The sequence below is a fragment of the Anastrepha obliqua genome, chromosome 3 (assembly GCF_027943255.1).
Source record: "Anastrepha obliqua isolate idAnaObli1 chromosome 3, idAnaObli1_1.0, whole genome shotgun sequence".
Taxonomy (NCBI): Eukaryota; Metazoa; Arthropoda; class Insecta; order Diptera; family Tephritidae; genus Anastrepha; species Anastrepha obliqua.
Genome location: NC_072894.1, coordinates 9,785,930 through 9,803,534, shown reverse-complemented (window position 1 = coordinate 9,803,534; position 17,605 = coordinate 9,785,930). Strand labels below are relative to the sequence as shown.

The window sequence follows — 17,605 nt, the reverse complement described above, 5'->3', positions numbered from 1 at the left end:
CCAAAATTCCAATTTTTTTTTTCTTTCCTTCTTTCATGCACGAGTTTATGGTCTTAACTAAAACACTTATTTTTGTTTTTTCATTTTTGATGATCCTGTCAGGAGTTATGCTGACAACGCGGACGCACCTTTTTTTCGAGGGGTCACCGGAAATGACGTCACAATGAAGGAGTTTTAATATTTTTTTTTTTTTTTTGAAATTTCAGAAATTTTTCTTTAAATATGTATCTATAAGACAGAAAAAAGTTTGAATTAAATAAATAATTTTTTACATTAAAAAAAATATTGAAAACAGCCTTTTTTACCCGACGAAAACCCATGTAACCCCTTAAGGCCGAAATTTTGGTCAAACATAATTTTTTTTTTGAGAAACCGCCATTATGTCAAAAAAAATTATTTTACTTATTCCTTCGATTAATGACTACATTTAACATTACTTTAACGAAATCTTTTTGGTTTTTTAATTTCAGAGGATCCAGTTCAGAGATATAGTGGTCACCGCAAAACGTCTGTTTTGAGAGGAGCTCTCGAAGATCAGCTGTAGCTCCTTTCCAAACTAATATATTTACTAATAGAAGTCTTAAATACAGTTACAAAAGATAACATATCATGTGTACAAGTTTTTAGATCAATAAATTTAAAATTTTTCGCAGAAAAAAATTCAGGAAAATTCGCTTTTTTCGGCCTTCTAACTGTATATAACTCCTGAAAGAGAAGATTATTTCACTGCAATTTTCCTGTTTCTCTAACACTTGGTTTTCATCTGGAAAAAGCGCATGTAAAGCAATAAACTGCATTGCATTCTATAAACTATCTACCACTTTGAGTGCGCAAGCAAGTTTCTAGTGAAATTGATTATTTTGCTGCGAATTATGATTATTATTAATTTTTAATGCTAAATTTGATTTATTACTCTACCATAAAAAACAACGTGGTAGTTTTATTTGTCAATTGCTTTGTTGTTGCCATTATTCGCACTGAATATATTGTTTTTTTGCAGAATACAATTATTAGGTAACTATTTTCTTCACATAGTCACTTTTCCGAAATAAAACTAATAAAAGTTTACAAATTACTGAAACACAAAAGATCTGTTTCAATAAAAAAAAAATAATAATTGGCGCGTCACTTCAGTTAGGTGTTTGGCCGAGCCCCTCCTCCTATTTGTGGTGTGCGTCTTGATGTTGTTCCACAAATGGAGGGACCTACAGTTTCAAGCCGACTCCGAACGGCAAATATTTTTATGAGGAGCTTTTTCATGGCAGAAATACACTAGGAGGTTTGCCATTGCCTACCGAGGGGTGACCACTATTAGAAAAATGTTTTTATTAATTTTGCTTTCACCGAGATTCGAACCAACGACCTCTCTGTGAATTCCGAATGGTACTCACGCACCAACCCATTCGGCTACGGCGGCCGCCGATCTGTTTCAATACATTCAATATAAATTTCATTTTTTTTTTTTTTTTCATTTATATTTTATTGACTTCCACGCGCCAAAAACACATAAATGCGTTCTCTTCTGGTTTATAACAAAAATGTGTGTTTAGATGCATGGCAACAAATATACGAACTAAGCCTAGAACTATGGTACAAAATGATTACCACATAAAATTTATACATTTTGTTAATATTTATAATCTTACGTACATATGTATGTATATAGTATAAACCCCAATTATCTTGTAAAGCAACAACGTAAAGCAAGCGAAAGATTCTTTTTAATATTTAAACATATTTTTGTTTTTGCGATAAGACGATCATACCGATAAATAAAGCAACCATTATTCTCCAATTAATGTTCTGCAGCCTTGAGGAACTCTTTATATTGAGTCTCGCTCATCAACTTTTCAAGTTCAGCTGTATTGCTCACAGTCAACTTAAACAGCCAACCTAATCACAAATTTGTTATAAATATACTGGCAGAAATGTAACGTAACGTATTGGGACATACCTTTGTCGTAGCAGCTGCTGTTAACCAAACCGGGCGTCTCCTCAACGGTGTCATTCTTCTCAGTCACTTTACCGCTAAGTGGTGAGTACAGTTCACTAGCCGCTTTCACGCTCTCCAATGCACCACATTCATCGTGCTGTTGTAATGCTGTGCCCGGGTCCGGTAGCTGTGCAAAAACTACATCCCCAAGCGCATCTTGTGCATACTCGGAAATGCCCACCGTTGCCGTTGTGCCATCCACCGACACCCATTCGTGCTTTTCCGTGTAGCGACGCTCTAAAAGGAAAGTTTAAGTTTGAAATTTAAACGAAATTACAATCTAACTGGCAGCACTAAAATCAATTCGCATTCAAACAGTACAGTTTGAAGTTCACTGGATTATCAGCTGTTCGCTGTATTATCATTGCTATGAGCGCTGCAGTTATTGCATAAATCTATAAGAACAAATATTTATTTTCACCTGCTAGCAATAAACTGCTCACATTGAAGGAGCGCCACTGTTGATTAAACGGCGAGGCTGTAGCACGCAAAGACTTTTTAGCCGCATTGCTCAGCTGCAAGCCGAAACGTGCGAATGTTGTAATCAAAGCCATTGGTCTAGCGTTATGTTCAATGATTCTCCACCCAGTTGAATAGCCGATGCCACCGCTTTTGCCGACCGGTACGTTTCACGTTCACTGTTTGAATGGTTTGTGATACCAATGACAAGACGGCTTATCACCGAATTATTGATTCAAATATTTTGCGGCAGCCTCGTGGACGTCTCGACAATAGCAAAGGTTATCAATTCACACAGCATTAGTATTATTAACAAAAGAAACAAAGCACCCCAAAACTGAGTATTTGTGTTTATGTGACATATGCCACCAATGGAGAAATTTGATAAAGCCTACACACAGAAAACTGTCAAATCTAAAAATACTCAACTGGGATGGAATCGTGGAGAATACATTCTCTTCTATCTTGCTTTGATCCTTCTATCATTCTTGACATTTTTTTACTTCTATACACCGTGAAAAATATTTATATTAAGATAGAGTTGCCAGTGGGAAATTCCAGTAATTATTTCAATGGGAGCGAGTCATGTGCTTAATAATAATAATAATAATTGGCGCGTACACTTCTGTTAGGTGTTTGGCCGAGCTCCTCCTCCTATTTGTGGTGTGCGTCTTGATGTTGTTTCACAAATGGAGGGACCTACAGTTTCAAGCCGACTCCGAACGGCAGATATTTTTATGAGGAGCTTTTTCCTGGCAGAAATACACTCGGAGGTTTGCCATTACCTGCCAAGGGGCGACCGCTATTAGAAAAATGTTTTTATTAATTTTGCTTTCACCGAGATTCGAACCAACGACCTCTCTGTAAATTCCGAATGGTAATCACGCACCAACCCATTCGGCTACGGCGGCCGCTTACCATAACTAAAAGTACGTTCACATAAGCAGTAATTAACAATAAATCCATAAAATTTGTCTACCCGTTCAAGTAGACCAAAATTGAAAATACGCTGTCAATACTGCTTTCAAAGGTTTTTCTTCATAGAAATTGGTTTGGTGGAATATTTTGGAGTTTTTGGTTTGTTTAATTACTATTAACGAGATGAAGAAGAGACAAGGAGAAGAAGTAGCTAATTTAATTGCGCAATTGACTACTAGTAATAAGCAGTTGAAGGAAAATTGTATTAGAATTATGTCTATAAACCTGCCAGCATCCATTTTATTTAGTTTTTACTTTGACGTTTTTCTTTACACACGTAAAAATATTGATCTATTACACGGAAAAACAGGGTTGTATGTCAAAAAGTATGGTTATTATCTAGTATTATTTTATAATCTCAGATTTGCGGAGAGAAATTTTGTATGGGTAATCTCGCTTTTTAATTACGGATTGCAAGTTAAGTACGAAAAAGTAGATAATCTAATTATATGTGAACGTATTATAAAACCAAATTTTGTTGAGAACTTTTAAGAAAGGGGAAAAAGATAAAGAAATAGTACACTAAATTCGCTAGTGAATAACAATAAAAATGCAAAAACAATACACTAATAATATAAATAAAAAATTCCAATTATTACGTCCGCAAATCAGCTGATTCTGTCCAATTCATTGAGAAAACGGGATGGCGGTATGCGAATGTCGCCACTTTCTGTATTCTCTCCACGGTGTAGAGATACCACAATAAAAGAGTTGACGTATTCAAATAATTCAGCAATTCTGCATTGCCGGTTAGTCTTGAAGTTATTTCTGTAGCGTTAATCTGTAAATAAAATATAAGCAAAGGGCGGAAATAAAAGAAGTCATTTTAGTTGTGACGAACTTGCTGGAAGCCAAAGAGGTTATCAGGGCATATTATTCCACGTCTTTTCTGGACCAGCTTTTTTCTGTGTGGAATGCTACTCTTGACAAATAAACAGATGTGAACTTCCATATTCAAAATTATTTTGATTTAACTTGATTTATACTTATTTCAAGGCGAATCTATTAGAGATGGTGTTGGTAAATCAGCTGATTTGATTTTTTTCTTTCGCTGTGTCTATGTGGCTGTCATCCCAGAATGAAACAAGGCGAATTCAATCTTTGTTTTCTGCTTTGCCGATACTTTGCTTTGACAATCAAACGTACAAAACATTGTTGTTGGTCTAGTGGCACCATATTTAATGAATGCGTCAATCCATTAAAGAGGCACAAATATAATTTTCATAGAAAGCCAAAAAAAAAAATACGGGAAGTAAAAAATAGTTTAAACAAATGACATTTTCGCTGGTCTAGAAGTACGAAAAAGTTCAGATTTGCACAACCTTGATCCATTGGGCCAACATATGTACATACATATGTATATGCGCTGCGAGTGTAGCTTGTCAGGCAAACACACTCAGTTTGTCGGTCCATTACTTTTGCCGGAACGGATTCAACGTATTTATTCTGACGAGACTATAAGTGATTTTAGAATGATCCTAAAAAAATACAAGATTAAAAATGTGACTATCTCAGCTCAGCTGGGGGCCAGCATCTTATCAGCTGCTCTATTTACGTGCATACATATGTATATATGTATGTTAATAAAAAAATCAGCGCTTGATTACATGAGCGTGCTGAAATGCATTTTATCTGCATTCGCAAAGTATTGTTAATTAAAATATTTAAAATTTTGTATTCTGAAATACCATATGGAATGTGTGGATTCACTTGGTTTTACTTTTATTGAATTGTATATTGCATTGAAAATTTTGTTTGAGGATTCAGGGATAAATGTGGCCTTACCGCAAAAAGGAGCGCTAGCTCGGCAGATCTTATGAGATCTCCAGTAAAACTATTGACTGTCAATCTCGTCTTGCCGGGCAGGCGGCCGTACGAACAAGATGAATGTACCAAAAACAAAAAAAAACATTAAGAGTAACAAGAAGGACAGCAGTAAGGACTGAAGACAATTTCGGCAAACATATCCAGCCGGAGAGTACATCGAGAACCGACCATTAACGCTGTCAAGTCTAGTCAAGTCCAAACGGTCAGGTTTGCCACCGATCGATCAGTCCTAGGTAGGGCACTATAAAGATCGCGATCACTATCGCCACCTGGCAGAAGATACACATTGCCGAGGGGCACAATATTTGATACATGTCGAGCTAGCCAACAATCGGACAGATCCAGCTCCCTGCAATGAAAGGCGAACCTCGCCATCCACAGCTTGATCCCCAGGCTGATAGAAATGCTGAAGGGTCGTTGCAAAACGAACACCGGACAGATTCTCGTGCTGACAGGGACTGACTGATTTGAGATAACATACTCCATCACGGCTTCCCGACGTATTATTTAACTGCAAGGTTCCGGGAGGAGCAACCGCTCGGACAAGATAGTGTTTTAGTTCGGGTTAAAGTCCCACATTGGCGGCCACAAAGGCTAGAGGCTTTCATCCAATAAAAAAAAAAAACAAAAAGCTGTCTGCCAACCTCAGCTGTCAGAAGCTGCAAACCACCTAGGTACGCTGAGTTCGAGGACTCTTCCGGACACTCTAGCAGTTTGAACGATCCCTGAAGTGTTAGACTGAGCGACGCGGGGTAAAGTGATAACTCCGGTATCTCGAATTGGGAAAAACACCTGAAGCAACTCGCTTGCTTGCGGGACAACGGCGACTGTGCGAGCTTATAACCGGTACAGGTCTCTCATTAAAACTCGCGTCACCCACAGACTCTTTGTCGCAAACTAGAGAGGCGGGCGAATTACTAAGTAGGCACCCACCCCCAATAGGCAACTGGAACAACCACCGCGTTCTACAGCATGACCCAAGAGGCAATGGAGTATCCCCGCCCTGACGGCACTACAGGGCAAGAGTGTACAGTGTCCTAGCTACTCGGATACCCTCAAAGGCATTCATTTGGCGTTGCTATGCATTATTATGGCGCAGAGGGTATAGGACCGCAAGTGCTCATTGCAATCCAGGAAGCTATTATGAATGAGATTTTCAAAAGTTGGACGTACCCGCTAGCCTTCTGCCCAGTCTAGTTTAGGCTAAGTCTTCTGCTTCGAGATTGCAAGTGTAGCATCAAAACTTGCAGGGTGGATATATCCGCAACTGAGCATCAAGAGAAGGGCGATAATACCGCCGATCGCATTTTTCAAGCTTAAAACTTATTTTCATATTCATTCACACGCACATCCATGCTTGCATATATACAAATGCACGACTGTTTAAATATTTTTTCATACGATTTTTTTACAATGGCGCATATTTATTATTTACAATTGAATAAATAAAAATATACAATTAACTACATTCTAAAAATAGGTTCATTTTTGTATACATATGTACGTATTAATGAATTGCTGAAGAAAACACCGAATGTAGAACAGAAGTATTTGTAGAAGTTGCTGCGGGTTGATGAAAGAGGCAAAGACTGTTTTAGAGAGCGAGATGCAATGGCGGCGTTCAACTGTAATTGAACGATCGGCAGCACGCGAGCTTGATATGTAAGTGTGTGTATGTATTTTTGTATAATATTGATGGCACTTAAATTATGTAAATTTAGTTGGTAAAATTAAAATGAAGTCGCACGGCATGAATAGTCACCCACACATTTACTGGTAACGTGGATTGCGCACCCCAACGTTATTTGAACGCGACATCGGTGGGGTGTAGTCAGGTGCTGGGAACGGTGATATCACACCGGGAGAATGTAATGTAATGCCATTCTCCTTTATCGACACTTGCTTGGTGAAGTTATTATTATTTGAAGCGTTGTTGTTGTTATTATATCGCGGCGGTGGGTACTGCTGGAAGGCGTCCACATTGCGGAAGCGACTTCCCATCTCAGATATATCGGAAGACATGCGAGCCGCTCGAGCCAGAGCATCTTGGTTCAATTCAACGGTTACTACAGAACGATTGTCAGGCACAAAGGCGTCATTGGTGTACACTTTTGTTGTGATGCTGCAAGAGAGTTTTTAAAGAAAATAGGAAAATTTCAGAAAAATCAAAAAAAGTTTAAATGCCATTTTTAGAAACTAAAAGTGTAACGATTGTGCTCCAAATAAAAATGGAGCGCATACATAAGTAAAACATAAGAAAATTAGATGCCTTGCTGGCAATAACCTTTTAAGTAGAATAACAGTTTTATTTTTACCAGTATTAAGTAAATAATAAAGTGATAACGTCTTATAATTCGATGTAGCCAGCTGCACGCACTAAAAAATGCGTCGTTATCTTGCTCATGCGGCGTTACCTTGCTTTAACTGCATGTTATATTATATTATGTTATGTTATATTATGTTATGTTATGTTATGTTATGTTATGTTATGTTATGTTATGTTATGTTATGGTATGTTATGTTATGTTATGTTATGTTATGTTATGTTATGTTATGTTATGTTATGTTATGTTATGTTATGTTATGTTATGTTATGTTATGTTATGTTATGTTATGTTATGTTATGTTATGTTATGTTATGTTATGTTATGTTATGTTATGTTATGTTATGTTATGTTATGTTATGTTATGTTATGTTATGTTATGTTATGTTATGTTATGTTATGTTATGTTATGTTATGTTATGTTATGTTATGTTATGTTATGTTATGTTATGTTATGTTATGTTATGTTATGTTATGTTATGTTATGTTATGTTATGTTATGTTATGTTATGTTATGTTATGTTATGTTATGTTATGTTATGTTATGTTATGTTATGTTATGTTATGTTATGTTATGCTATACTATGTTATGTTATGGTATGTTATGTTATATTATATAATATTATGTTATGTTATGTTATGTTTTGTTATATTATATAATATTATGTTATGTTATGTTATGTTATGTTATGTTATGTTATATTATGTTATGTTATGTTATGTTATGTTATGTTATGTTATGTTATGCTATGCTATGTTATGCTATGTTATGTTATGTTATGTTATGTTATGTTATATTATGTTATGTTATGTTATGTTATGTTATGTTATGTTATGTTATGTTATGTTATGCTATGTTATGTTATGCTATGTTATGTTATGTTATGCTATGTTATGTTTATTTATTTATTTAAATAGTACATAGTAAGACTAAGGTCTTTTTGTTATTGTAAATTTTCCAATCAAAGGCATCATTTTGCTTTTTTTTCTATTATTTTTAATGTTACCACACAAATTCTAATTTGGCATAGCAACCGCACCAAGCAAAAAGACCAAGCACTCACACTATCACACACTTGGGTGCCTGTCTAACTTAACCTAGGGTTCCTATTCAAAAATAGGATCCTATTCAAAAATAGGAAGAAGAAGAGTGTTTGTACCTTTATTTTTGTACAATATAAGTTGCTCACACAATTTCGTTTTTCACCATTGATAATGGCCAAACCTGGTAAGCTTATCCTTGCATTACGAACATATTTTTCTCTCACTCAGTTCGCATAATTATCGCATGAGACATTCTGGTGTTATATGCGTTATGGTGCATGAAACACAGAATTTTGAGCACGCAATTGATAAAAAATTTCAAGGCATTTATTCTTCATTTCTGGAATATGACATCCACCGCGGCTACGAGTTACATTGGTCCATTCGGAAAGTCCAATTTTGGACTACTTTTTATAATAAATCTAAATGAGCCCAATCAGCAAAAAAGCATTTGGCAAAAGATGGCCCATGTCGATAGTTCTCATGCAGCTTAAAAATACCCGTTATATAGGTATCTTATAAGTAAAGTTTGGATTGAGGTTTAAAGAGTTGTGAAGATAGCCTCGGCTAGTTGAGCTTATATCCGGCCAAGACCTGTCACCTGAACAGCAATTTTTTCGGATATTGTTTTATGTTGTTATAACAGCAGTAAGAGCTTGGCTTCAAACGGCCACAACTTCATTCGAGATGTGGCTATTAATTAGCCAGACTGACGCCTTTATAATGAAAGTACGCATATGCCAAACAACAAAGAATGCCTGTTTAGTGTAAAGTCATCCTTTTCGTGCGCAGTGTCTCTCACTTGGAAGAGGCAATGGAAGATTAATAGTAGGGTTTGATGTGAGTTGTAAACTAAGGGTGATAATAAATAAATATGTATGAAATCCAAATAAAATGTTTTCACACATCATTATCGGTGCTTAATAACGGTAAACGTTTGCACGCGTTGGGAATGGTCCAGAAAGCAGGTAACTGGGTGCCACATCAATTGAAGGAGAGGGATATCGAGAGACGTTTGGTGACGTGTGAGATGCTCCTTGAACGGCAGAAAAAAAAAGGTTTTCTGCAACGCATCGTCACTGGCGATGAAAAATGAATCTATTATGATAACCCTAGGCGTCGAAAATGTGGAAGCCTGCCAGGTGAACCAGGTCCATCGACAGCGAAAAAAATATTATTGCTTCAAAGGTTATGTTGTGCATCTATTATGAACTCATTAAACCATCTGAAACCATCACTGGCGATCGTTACCGACTGCAGTTAATGCGTTTGAATCGAGCTCTCAAAGAAACGCGGCCGGAACGGGATGGTGGACATGACAAACTGATTTTGCTGAATGACAATGCTAGGCCACACGTTGCTAAATCGGGCCAGAAATATTTAGAGGGACTGAATAAGGAAATCTTGCTCCACCCGCCGTATTCCCAAGACATTGCACCTTCGGATTACCATCTGCTCCGATGCAGCCAGCCCTTATGGAAGAGCGGTTCACTTTTTACGAGAACATCGCAAACTGGCTCAATGAGTGGATCAAGTCAAAAGAGATCGAATTTTTCGTCAGAGTATGCTGCCTGAGAGGTGGAGTAAAGTTGTAGCTTCCAGTGGCACATACTTCACATAACATCAGGTATTATTTAATTGTTTAAATAATTCGTAACGTTGGCTAAGAAAGGACGGGCATTTATTCCCATACCCAATATAAGCAAGTACATATACACTGCTGGTCTTAGGTTAGACGCACGTTTAGTTGCATACAACTTTGCTTCATATTTATTTATTAAAGGACGATAGAAAAGAAGTTGATATGCAAAAACACTTCTTATTTAATGATACTTTAAATATAATATTCAAATGATTATACATATTTAACAAAATTGTGTTTTTCAAACATTTTCTTAAAACTACTCAAAATAAGGCGAATTTTTCTTGGTCATTAGAATAGACGCACTTTGGCCTTTTAATTTTTATAAGAAAAGTATTTGGATTTTAACTTAAATTACTATTTAATTTATTTGAAATAAAAAATAATAATAATTTCAGTAATGAGTACTGCCTCCTTTGTTAGTAATAACTTCATAAATCCGGTCCTTCATAGAATGATACAAGGAATCTATGTAGTTCAAGGAAACCTCGCTCCAAGCAAGTTTAATATCTTCAGTTAATATTTCCTTATCTTCGTATAGCTTTCCTCCTTCGTATACCTTCCGAGTTAGCCAGCCCCAAACATTTTCAATTTCGTTAAGATCAGGAGAATATGGTGGCCAGGTCATAATATTAACGTTTGACTCGAAATAAAAGATTTTACTACTCGAGAGTTATGAATAGGAGCATTGTCTTGTTGAAAAATCCAAGGAATTGGTCCAAAGAGACCTTTTAATTTTGGAAATACGGACTCCAACAATGTTTTGAAGCGATCGCCGTTCATCTTTTGATCGATAAAAATCAAGTCAATTGTTCCATAAAACGTGATAGCACCCCACACCATTATTCCCCCTTCTCGGCTATGGTGGCGACTTAAATATAGCTCATCTTTCCGCAAATCGTTATAATAATATTGAAATCCATCAGGGCCATCTAAATTAAAACGTTTTTCATCAGTAAATACAACTGAACGCCAATCATTTAGTCGAGTGTCAGATTGGACAGTCCACGTCATATATTCTTTCGCGAATTGAAGCCGGTTTTCTTTGCGTATTGCATTCAAAGGGGGTTTTTTCTTGATTTTTAGACGCTTCAGGTGTTCTGCATTTCTGATCGTATGCTGAACAGTTGATAGGCTTGCTTTTACTCCGGTCAATTCCTTGATCTTAGCAGCAGATTTAGTCGAATTCGAAGCAATTCTAACAATTTGGCGTACTGCTTGTTTTGATAGTGCCTTTTTCCTCCTTTGAAGTTATTTCCATATGCCTCTGAATCCTTCAAATATCTGTCAACAGTTCTGGAGCTGCAATTTATTTGTTTGGCAATGGTCCGATGGGACAGTCCTTGCGAGTGAAGAAAGTCTACTTTTTGACGGTCCAATAAGCTCATAACAGCAGCTTTTCCCATTTTTTTCTTCAAATGTAGCTCGAAAACACTTTATTTGTTTATTTTTGATATTTTTTCAATACGAAAGTTTACACTTGTCCACGCAATACGAAGAAATTTAAGCTGCGTCTAATTCAATGACCAACCGAAAACACGTGTGATTGCCATAGAAATGTCTATAATCTCCGAATGTACAGTTATTTTTTCGCAAATTAACCGGCTGTCAGCATTTTTTTTTCTAACAAGATTCGCACTTTGATAAGAAAAGCATTTGGACAATTAGAACAAGCATGATAATAAATAATTGATTTTGTTTAAAAAAACGATGGTGCGTCTAACCTAAGACCAGCAGTGTATAAGCAGATATTAGATGTGCTGTTGTTTTCAATACTTGTACAGTAACAACAAAAAACTTACGTTTGTTCTTCATATGCATTGATGGGTGGACGATCGATTGGAGTGTCATCTGAATCCTTGCGTGGCATGAATAATGTGTCCTAATGTGTAAAATTAAAAAAAAAAAAATTAAATTAATAATGAATAATAATAATAAAAAACGCATATATACATATATATATATTTCTTGGTGAATTGAAGTGCATGGGTTACAAATACAAATAAATGTAATTTCTACATCGTCTAAAATATAAATTATAATGTACTCGCGGCCCTCCTTTAACATGGCATCTTATAGCACGGTTTCTCTCTAACACGATAATAAAATTGCAAAAACGGTGTGTTAATGAATACGTTTTTAACACGATTTGCGGACATCGAAAAACCACTTATGAAATGCTGCTCTCCCGGTTCAAAAGGAAGTCTTATTTGCATCGAATCGTCAGGGGTGATGAAAAATGGGTGTCACTCTCCAATCCCAAGCGTAAACGATCGTATGGTCCGCCCGGCCACAAGCCAAAAACAACGGCCAAACCAAATCGCTTCGGCCTCAAGGCAATGCTGTGTGTTTTCTGGCATCAGCGTGGTATGATTTGGTACGAGCTATTAAAACCAGGTGAAACAGTTGACGGTGGACGCTACCAACGACAATTGGCCGATTTGAACAGCGCGATACACCGAAAACGCCCAGAATATGCCGATCGGCGTCACAAAGGAATTTTTCTTGATGACAATGCACCGTCACATCGAACAAGAGCGACCCGGGAATTAGTGGAGACGTACGATTGGGAACCGGTGGTGCATGCGGCTTACTCGCTAGACTTGGCGCCTTCCGATTATCATTTGTTTGCATCGACGGGCCACGTACTTTCCGAGCAACGCTTCAATTCTCACGAAGAAGCCAAAAAATGGCTCGCTGATTGGTTTGCGATTAAAGGCGGCCAATTTTTTTGGCGCGGCTTCCACAAATTGCCTGAGAGATGGGAAAAATGTGTCCATAGCGATGGCTATTATTTTGAAGATTAAATTTGTAACCATTTTTTGGTAATAAACGTTTGAAATTTAAAAAAGTCTCATTTCATAGGTATATACCTTAGTAAGTAAATACAGAGTAAAGTGTTACCAACTTCACACTGCTTGTATCTGTAAAACAGCTCATGACATCAACGTCAAAATTGTTCTAATGACAGTTCAATATATTGTTTATAAGCCATCAAAAGCATTTGCGTCTCAGTTTTGCTGAATTTGTTTTTCTGTGATGGAATTCAAACGTAATAGTGTGATTGCGTTATATTTGGCTGGAAAGTCACAACCAGCCATTGTTCGTGAGCTCAGTCACCTCAAAGTGAATAAAATGTTTGTGTATCGCCCTATAAAACGTTACAATGTAACTGGTAGCATTGCAAAACGCTATGGAGGTGGACCAAAAAAAAACCGCAACCACGCCAGAAATGGTTCGGAAAGTGAAGGCTCGACTTGAAAGAAATCCACGTCGAAGTGGAAGAAAAATGTCCAAAGAACTGGAAATATCGCAAGACAGCATTCGACGCATATTGAAAAATGCGCTCAAAGTCACGGCTTACAAGTTCCTAAAAGCACACGATCTTTCACCCCAGCAAAAAAAAGTTCGGTGCGAAAGAGCAAAGGAGTTTCCCAATTGAGCAGTTCATAAACACTCAAAACGATCGTGTTTACTTGACCGAACGCTTATACGAGAATTTGAGCCTACGTATGGCCACTCGAAGTAATCTCCCATTGCATAGTTTGGGCCGCAGTGACCGCTGATGGACGCTCTCCAATCATTTCTATCGAGCCTGGTGTCAAAGTGAATGCAACTTATTATCGGGAAAGTATTCCGGAGGTTGCTTTGAAGCCATGGGCACGTAAACATTTCGGTTGTAGACTATGGACGTTCCAACAGGACTCGGCACCGTCTCATAAAGCTCGTGTGAACCAAGAATGGTTAAAAAATCATGTTCCACACTTCATTTCGTCCACACAATGGCTTTCGAATTCACCAGACGCAAATCCGATGGACTATTCTAACTGGTCCATTTTGGATAGCAAGGTGAGGACTAAAAAATATGCCAGTATGGATGCGCTGAAAAAAGCGATTATACGAGAATGGGCCAAAATACCTCAAGATCACATTCGTGCAGCATGCAACTCATTTTTTGAGCGTTTGAAGGCTATAGTCAAGGCAAAAGGTGGTCATATCGAGCTAAAGTGAATATATGTTAAAATTGTAATCAACAATTTTGTCTTTGAAATAAAATAAAAACTAATTTCACACAAAAAAGTTATGATGTTTTGAATAGGTAACACTTCATATCGTTCACCCTGTACATATACAAAGTTTAAATGTCCGCATACAAATATATACTTACATTCATATTTCTTATAGAAACAAATGAGAAAAACAAAGTCTATTATTTTCATTGTTATCAATTCGGTGTAGCAAATTCGTAGATAACACGAATTTATCGGTAATTATTGTTATGAGTTGGAAATTTAAGACCCTAATCTTTGGCGCAAAGGAACGCAAAAACTACCCGACCATCGCACGCGGCGGGTAGCGCACCCATGACATTCTTATGTACATATGTATGTCTGTACGTATATTTGCTCAATTAGACAAAAACATGCAAATATTTACAATAAAGCGAAATATTTTATCGGCATATTTTAGCTCCAGCTTGTAAAGCATATTTATTTTTGTAAGGCTTATTTTTTATTAATTATCAGGCGTAGCCGTTAGCACAGAGTAGGTGAAGCGTAATTAAGTAATATCTATTTTCAGAAGCAACAGCAGAAGTTCTAATCTGCTAAACGTAAAAATATCAAATGCCAAGAAATCTTAGTATAGTCTTCTAATGGGTCATTTAAAATCAAGCCCCTCTTGTAAAAATAAAATATAATAGATTTTACAAATGTCAGTATTAGTTATTAGTTATTTTTATTGCATTAATATTTTTTTTACAAAAGTTCGCAATTTTGATATTTTCGACACCTTCATCTAAAATATAATATGTCACGGCATAATTGCCGACCTACCGGGATAACCGCGTATTCTATATATAATTTTGGCCACAAATGGCATCATTGCAAAATCCCCGTAGCTCTATAAGTATAAGGTGGGTGGCATATAATTAATCACCACATCAGAAGATTTATAATTTTGGCAAACTTCAATAAAATTTGATACTTTTGAACTCTCCGTACTTCGAACAGATCTCTCTATCCGCAAACAAGAGTTTGAGGGTCGTTCTAGGGCAATCTTTCCAAATAGGCAGGATTGGATCGAGAGGAAAATCTGTAGCGAAGCTTGCACCTCTGTCTTCACTGACGGTTCCGAGATGGAATGGGGAGTCGGAGAAGGGGTTTTCTCTAAATCAGCCAATTTAGCTATCCCCTTTAAACTGCCGAATACTGCTAGTGTTTTTCAAGCAGAAGTTTTCGAGATCCTGCAGGCATATAAAATGCTTATTATATTATATATATATTATTAAAATTTTCTCTGATAGCCAAGCCGCGATTAAGGCTCTGACGACGCCATGGTGCAGAACGAAACTAGTAAACTCCTGTAAGGAGGAGATCAAATCTCTTGGATGTGCAGGTAACATTTCTCTGATCTGGGTTCCAGGACAGAGGGACATAGAGGGAAATGAAATTGCTGATGAGCTTTTTTTTTTTTTTTGTTTTTGTCGGGACAACTAGCAAGTGGAGCACTCAGACATTAATTGAGTCCATTGTACTACACTTGGATTCCCTTTTAATTTGCTTTAAATCTACCCGATCTCCGAAGAAATCTGAGTAGATCTTGTGGTGCCAAAGAGCCAAGATGGTCGCTTCTTAACACATCAGTGCCAAAGACCTCAAACCTGATTCGAGCGAAGGCGGGGCAGACACACAGGAAGTGGTCCGCCGTCTCATCCTCCTCTTCACAAGCTGGGCAGAGTACACTGTCTGAGATGCCCAACCTTTCTATGTGCTTTGCCCACAGAAAGTGGCCCGTCATCAGTCCAACCAGCCGTCTACACTCCCCTCTGCCTAATGACAGAAGGGTTTGCGACAGTCGATCGGACATGACAGGTAACATCAGTTTTGTCCATCTGCAGCCTCTCTCAGCCTGCCAAGCTCGCTTGTGGGTGGTAGTTACCCATTTGCCAACCGTGGCCATGATGGCCGTAGAGGGGAGTGGCAAAGCGGGCTCTGGACCAAAGAAGTTGGCCTCAGAGCCCATCTTACCTAAGGAGTCAGAGGTCTCGTTACCCGCGATACCCACGTGTCCCGGGACCCATGTTAGCATCAGGCTATTATGTCTACCGACATAGTTCAGCCTGGATTTACAGGACTTCACTACCCCTGATGTGGTTGGAGGGCTGTCTAAGGCCATAAGCGCAGCTTGGCTGTCGCTGCAGACACATATAGATCTGCCTTTCCATCGTTTTTCCACAACAAAGTTCATCGCTTCTTGAACTGCATACACCTCCGCTTGAAACACAGATGCATGCATTCCAAGAGCAGAGTGCAGTTTTGTCTCGCTGGATTCCACGTAGACCCCAGAGCCAGAGCCATGCTCGGTCCTGGAGCCATCCGTAAAAATGCGGAAACAGTGTTTACCGGGCTCATTTTCTGAGTCTCACTACAACTGAGCCTCTGGTAGCACTACACTGTATCTCTTTTCAAGTACGACTCTTGATGGCATGGAGTCAAGGGACATGGAGAGAATCGTTGGATCGATGTCCATGCCTTCTCTGTGTTCCAATGCCGGACAAGGGCCGTACCAGTTCCCACTGTATTTCAGTCTGCAGATGGCCTTCAAGGCCTCTCCTTGGATGAAAGCATCAAGTGGTGGTAAACCAATCAGAGCAGCTAGTGCCGGGCCTGAAGTAGTCGGAAAAGCTCCGGTACAACAGATGGTCACAGTGCGTTGTAGTCTGGATAATGTCCTCCTGACTCCCACTATAGAGAGTCTACTCATCCAGACCACTGATGCATAAGTGATAATGGGTCTTATCATAGCCGTGTAGATCCATAGGACCTTGCTAGGAGTGAGACCCCACGTTTTCCCAAAGACACCTTTGCACTGCCAGAAAGCTGTGATTTCCATAGGAGCTTACTATCGAGGATTACTCCAAGATATTTAATTTCCTTGGATAGCTGGATTGTGACTCCTTTTAGCTTTGGCAGAACGAGTCCATCAAGCTTCCTCTTTCTGGTAAAGAGGACAATAACAGTCTTGGCGGGATTTGCCGATAGCCCATTCGCACAGCACCAAGTGTCAATCCGATCCAGAGTTTTCTGCACTTTCCTGATGAGCTTACTAGGAAGGGGACTCAATTGGTCTCAGAGATGGTCAATCGGCTTTGAAAGCTCTCTTCTGCTTAATGACAGGAGGATCTGTGACAGATAGTACATGACTACCTGAGCCTTCTTAATTTGATAGGGAACTTCAACACATTATTACTGGGTTGGTTTACTGGACACAAAGGGCACGAAGGAAATGAAATAGCGGAACATCTAGCAAAAGATTGGGTAAACATGCTCCTAATTT

General features: G+C 38.1%; 2 protein-coding genes across 2 annotated transcripts in view; both read right to left on the bottom strand.

Moving 5' to 3' along the window:
• Positions 1-1,423: 1,423 nt before the first annotated feature.
• On the bottom strand, positions 1,424-2,875 carry LOC129240837 (glycine cleavage system H protein, mitochondrial). Its single transcript, XM_054876861.1, has 3 exons — positions 2,415-2,875; positions 1,955-2,230; positions 1,424-1,893 (listed from the first exon to the last, which is right to left on the bottom strand). The coding sequence occupies exons 1-3, from the start codon at positions 2,545-2,547 to the stop codon at positions 1,796-1,798; spliced, it is 507 nt and encodes a 168-aa protein (XP_054732836.1). The 5' UTR covers positions 2,548-2,875; the 3' UTR covers positions 1,424-1,795.
• A 3,851-nt stretch (positions 2,876-6,726) lies between these two features.
• LOC129241153 (uncharacterized) overlaps positions 6,727-17,605 on the bottom strand; it is a 32,908-nt gene continuing 22,029 nt past the window's right edge. The window contains exons 5-6 of the mRNA XM_054877343.1: positions 12,070-12,149; positions 6,727-7,379 (exon numbers count right to left, since the gene is read on the bottom strand). Of these exons, the coding sequence (XP_054733318.1) occupies positions 7,028-7,379; positions 12,070-12,149 (432 nt within the window). The 3' untranslated portion in view covers positions 6,727-7,027. The remainder of the gene's footprint in view (positions 7,380-12,069; positions 12,150-17,605) is intronic.

Coding starts and splice junctions, on each gene's coding strand:
- LOC129240837 (XM_054876861.1), bottom strand. CDS start 2,547: ATGGCTTTGATTACAACATTCGCACGTTTCGGCTTGCAGCTGAGCAAT. Junction 2,231..2,414: donor GAGCAGTTTATTGCTAGCAG/GTGAAAATAAAT, acceptor CTTTCCTTTTAG/AGCGTCGCTACACGGAAAAG. Junction 1,894..1,954: donor CAGCAGCTGCTACGACAAAG/GTATGTCCCAAT, acceptor ATTTGTGATTAG/GTTGGCTGTTTAAGTTGACT.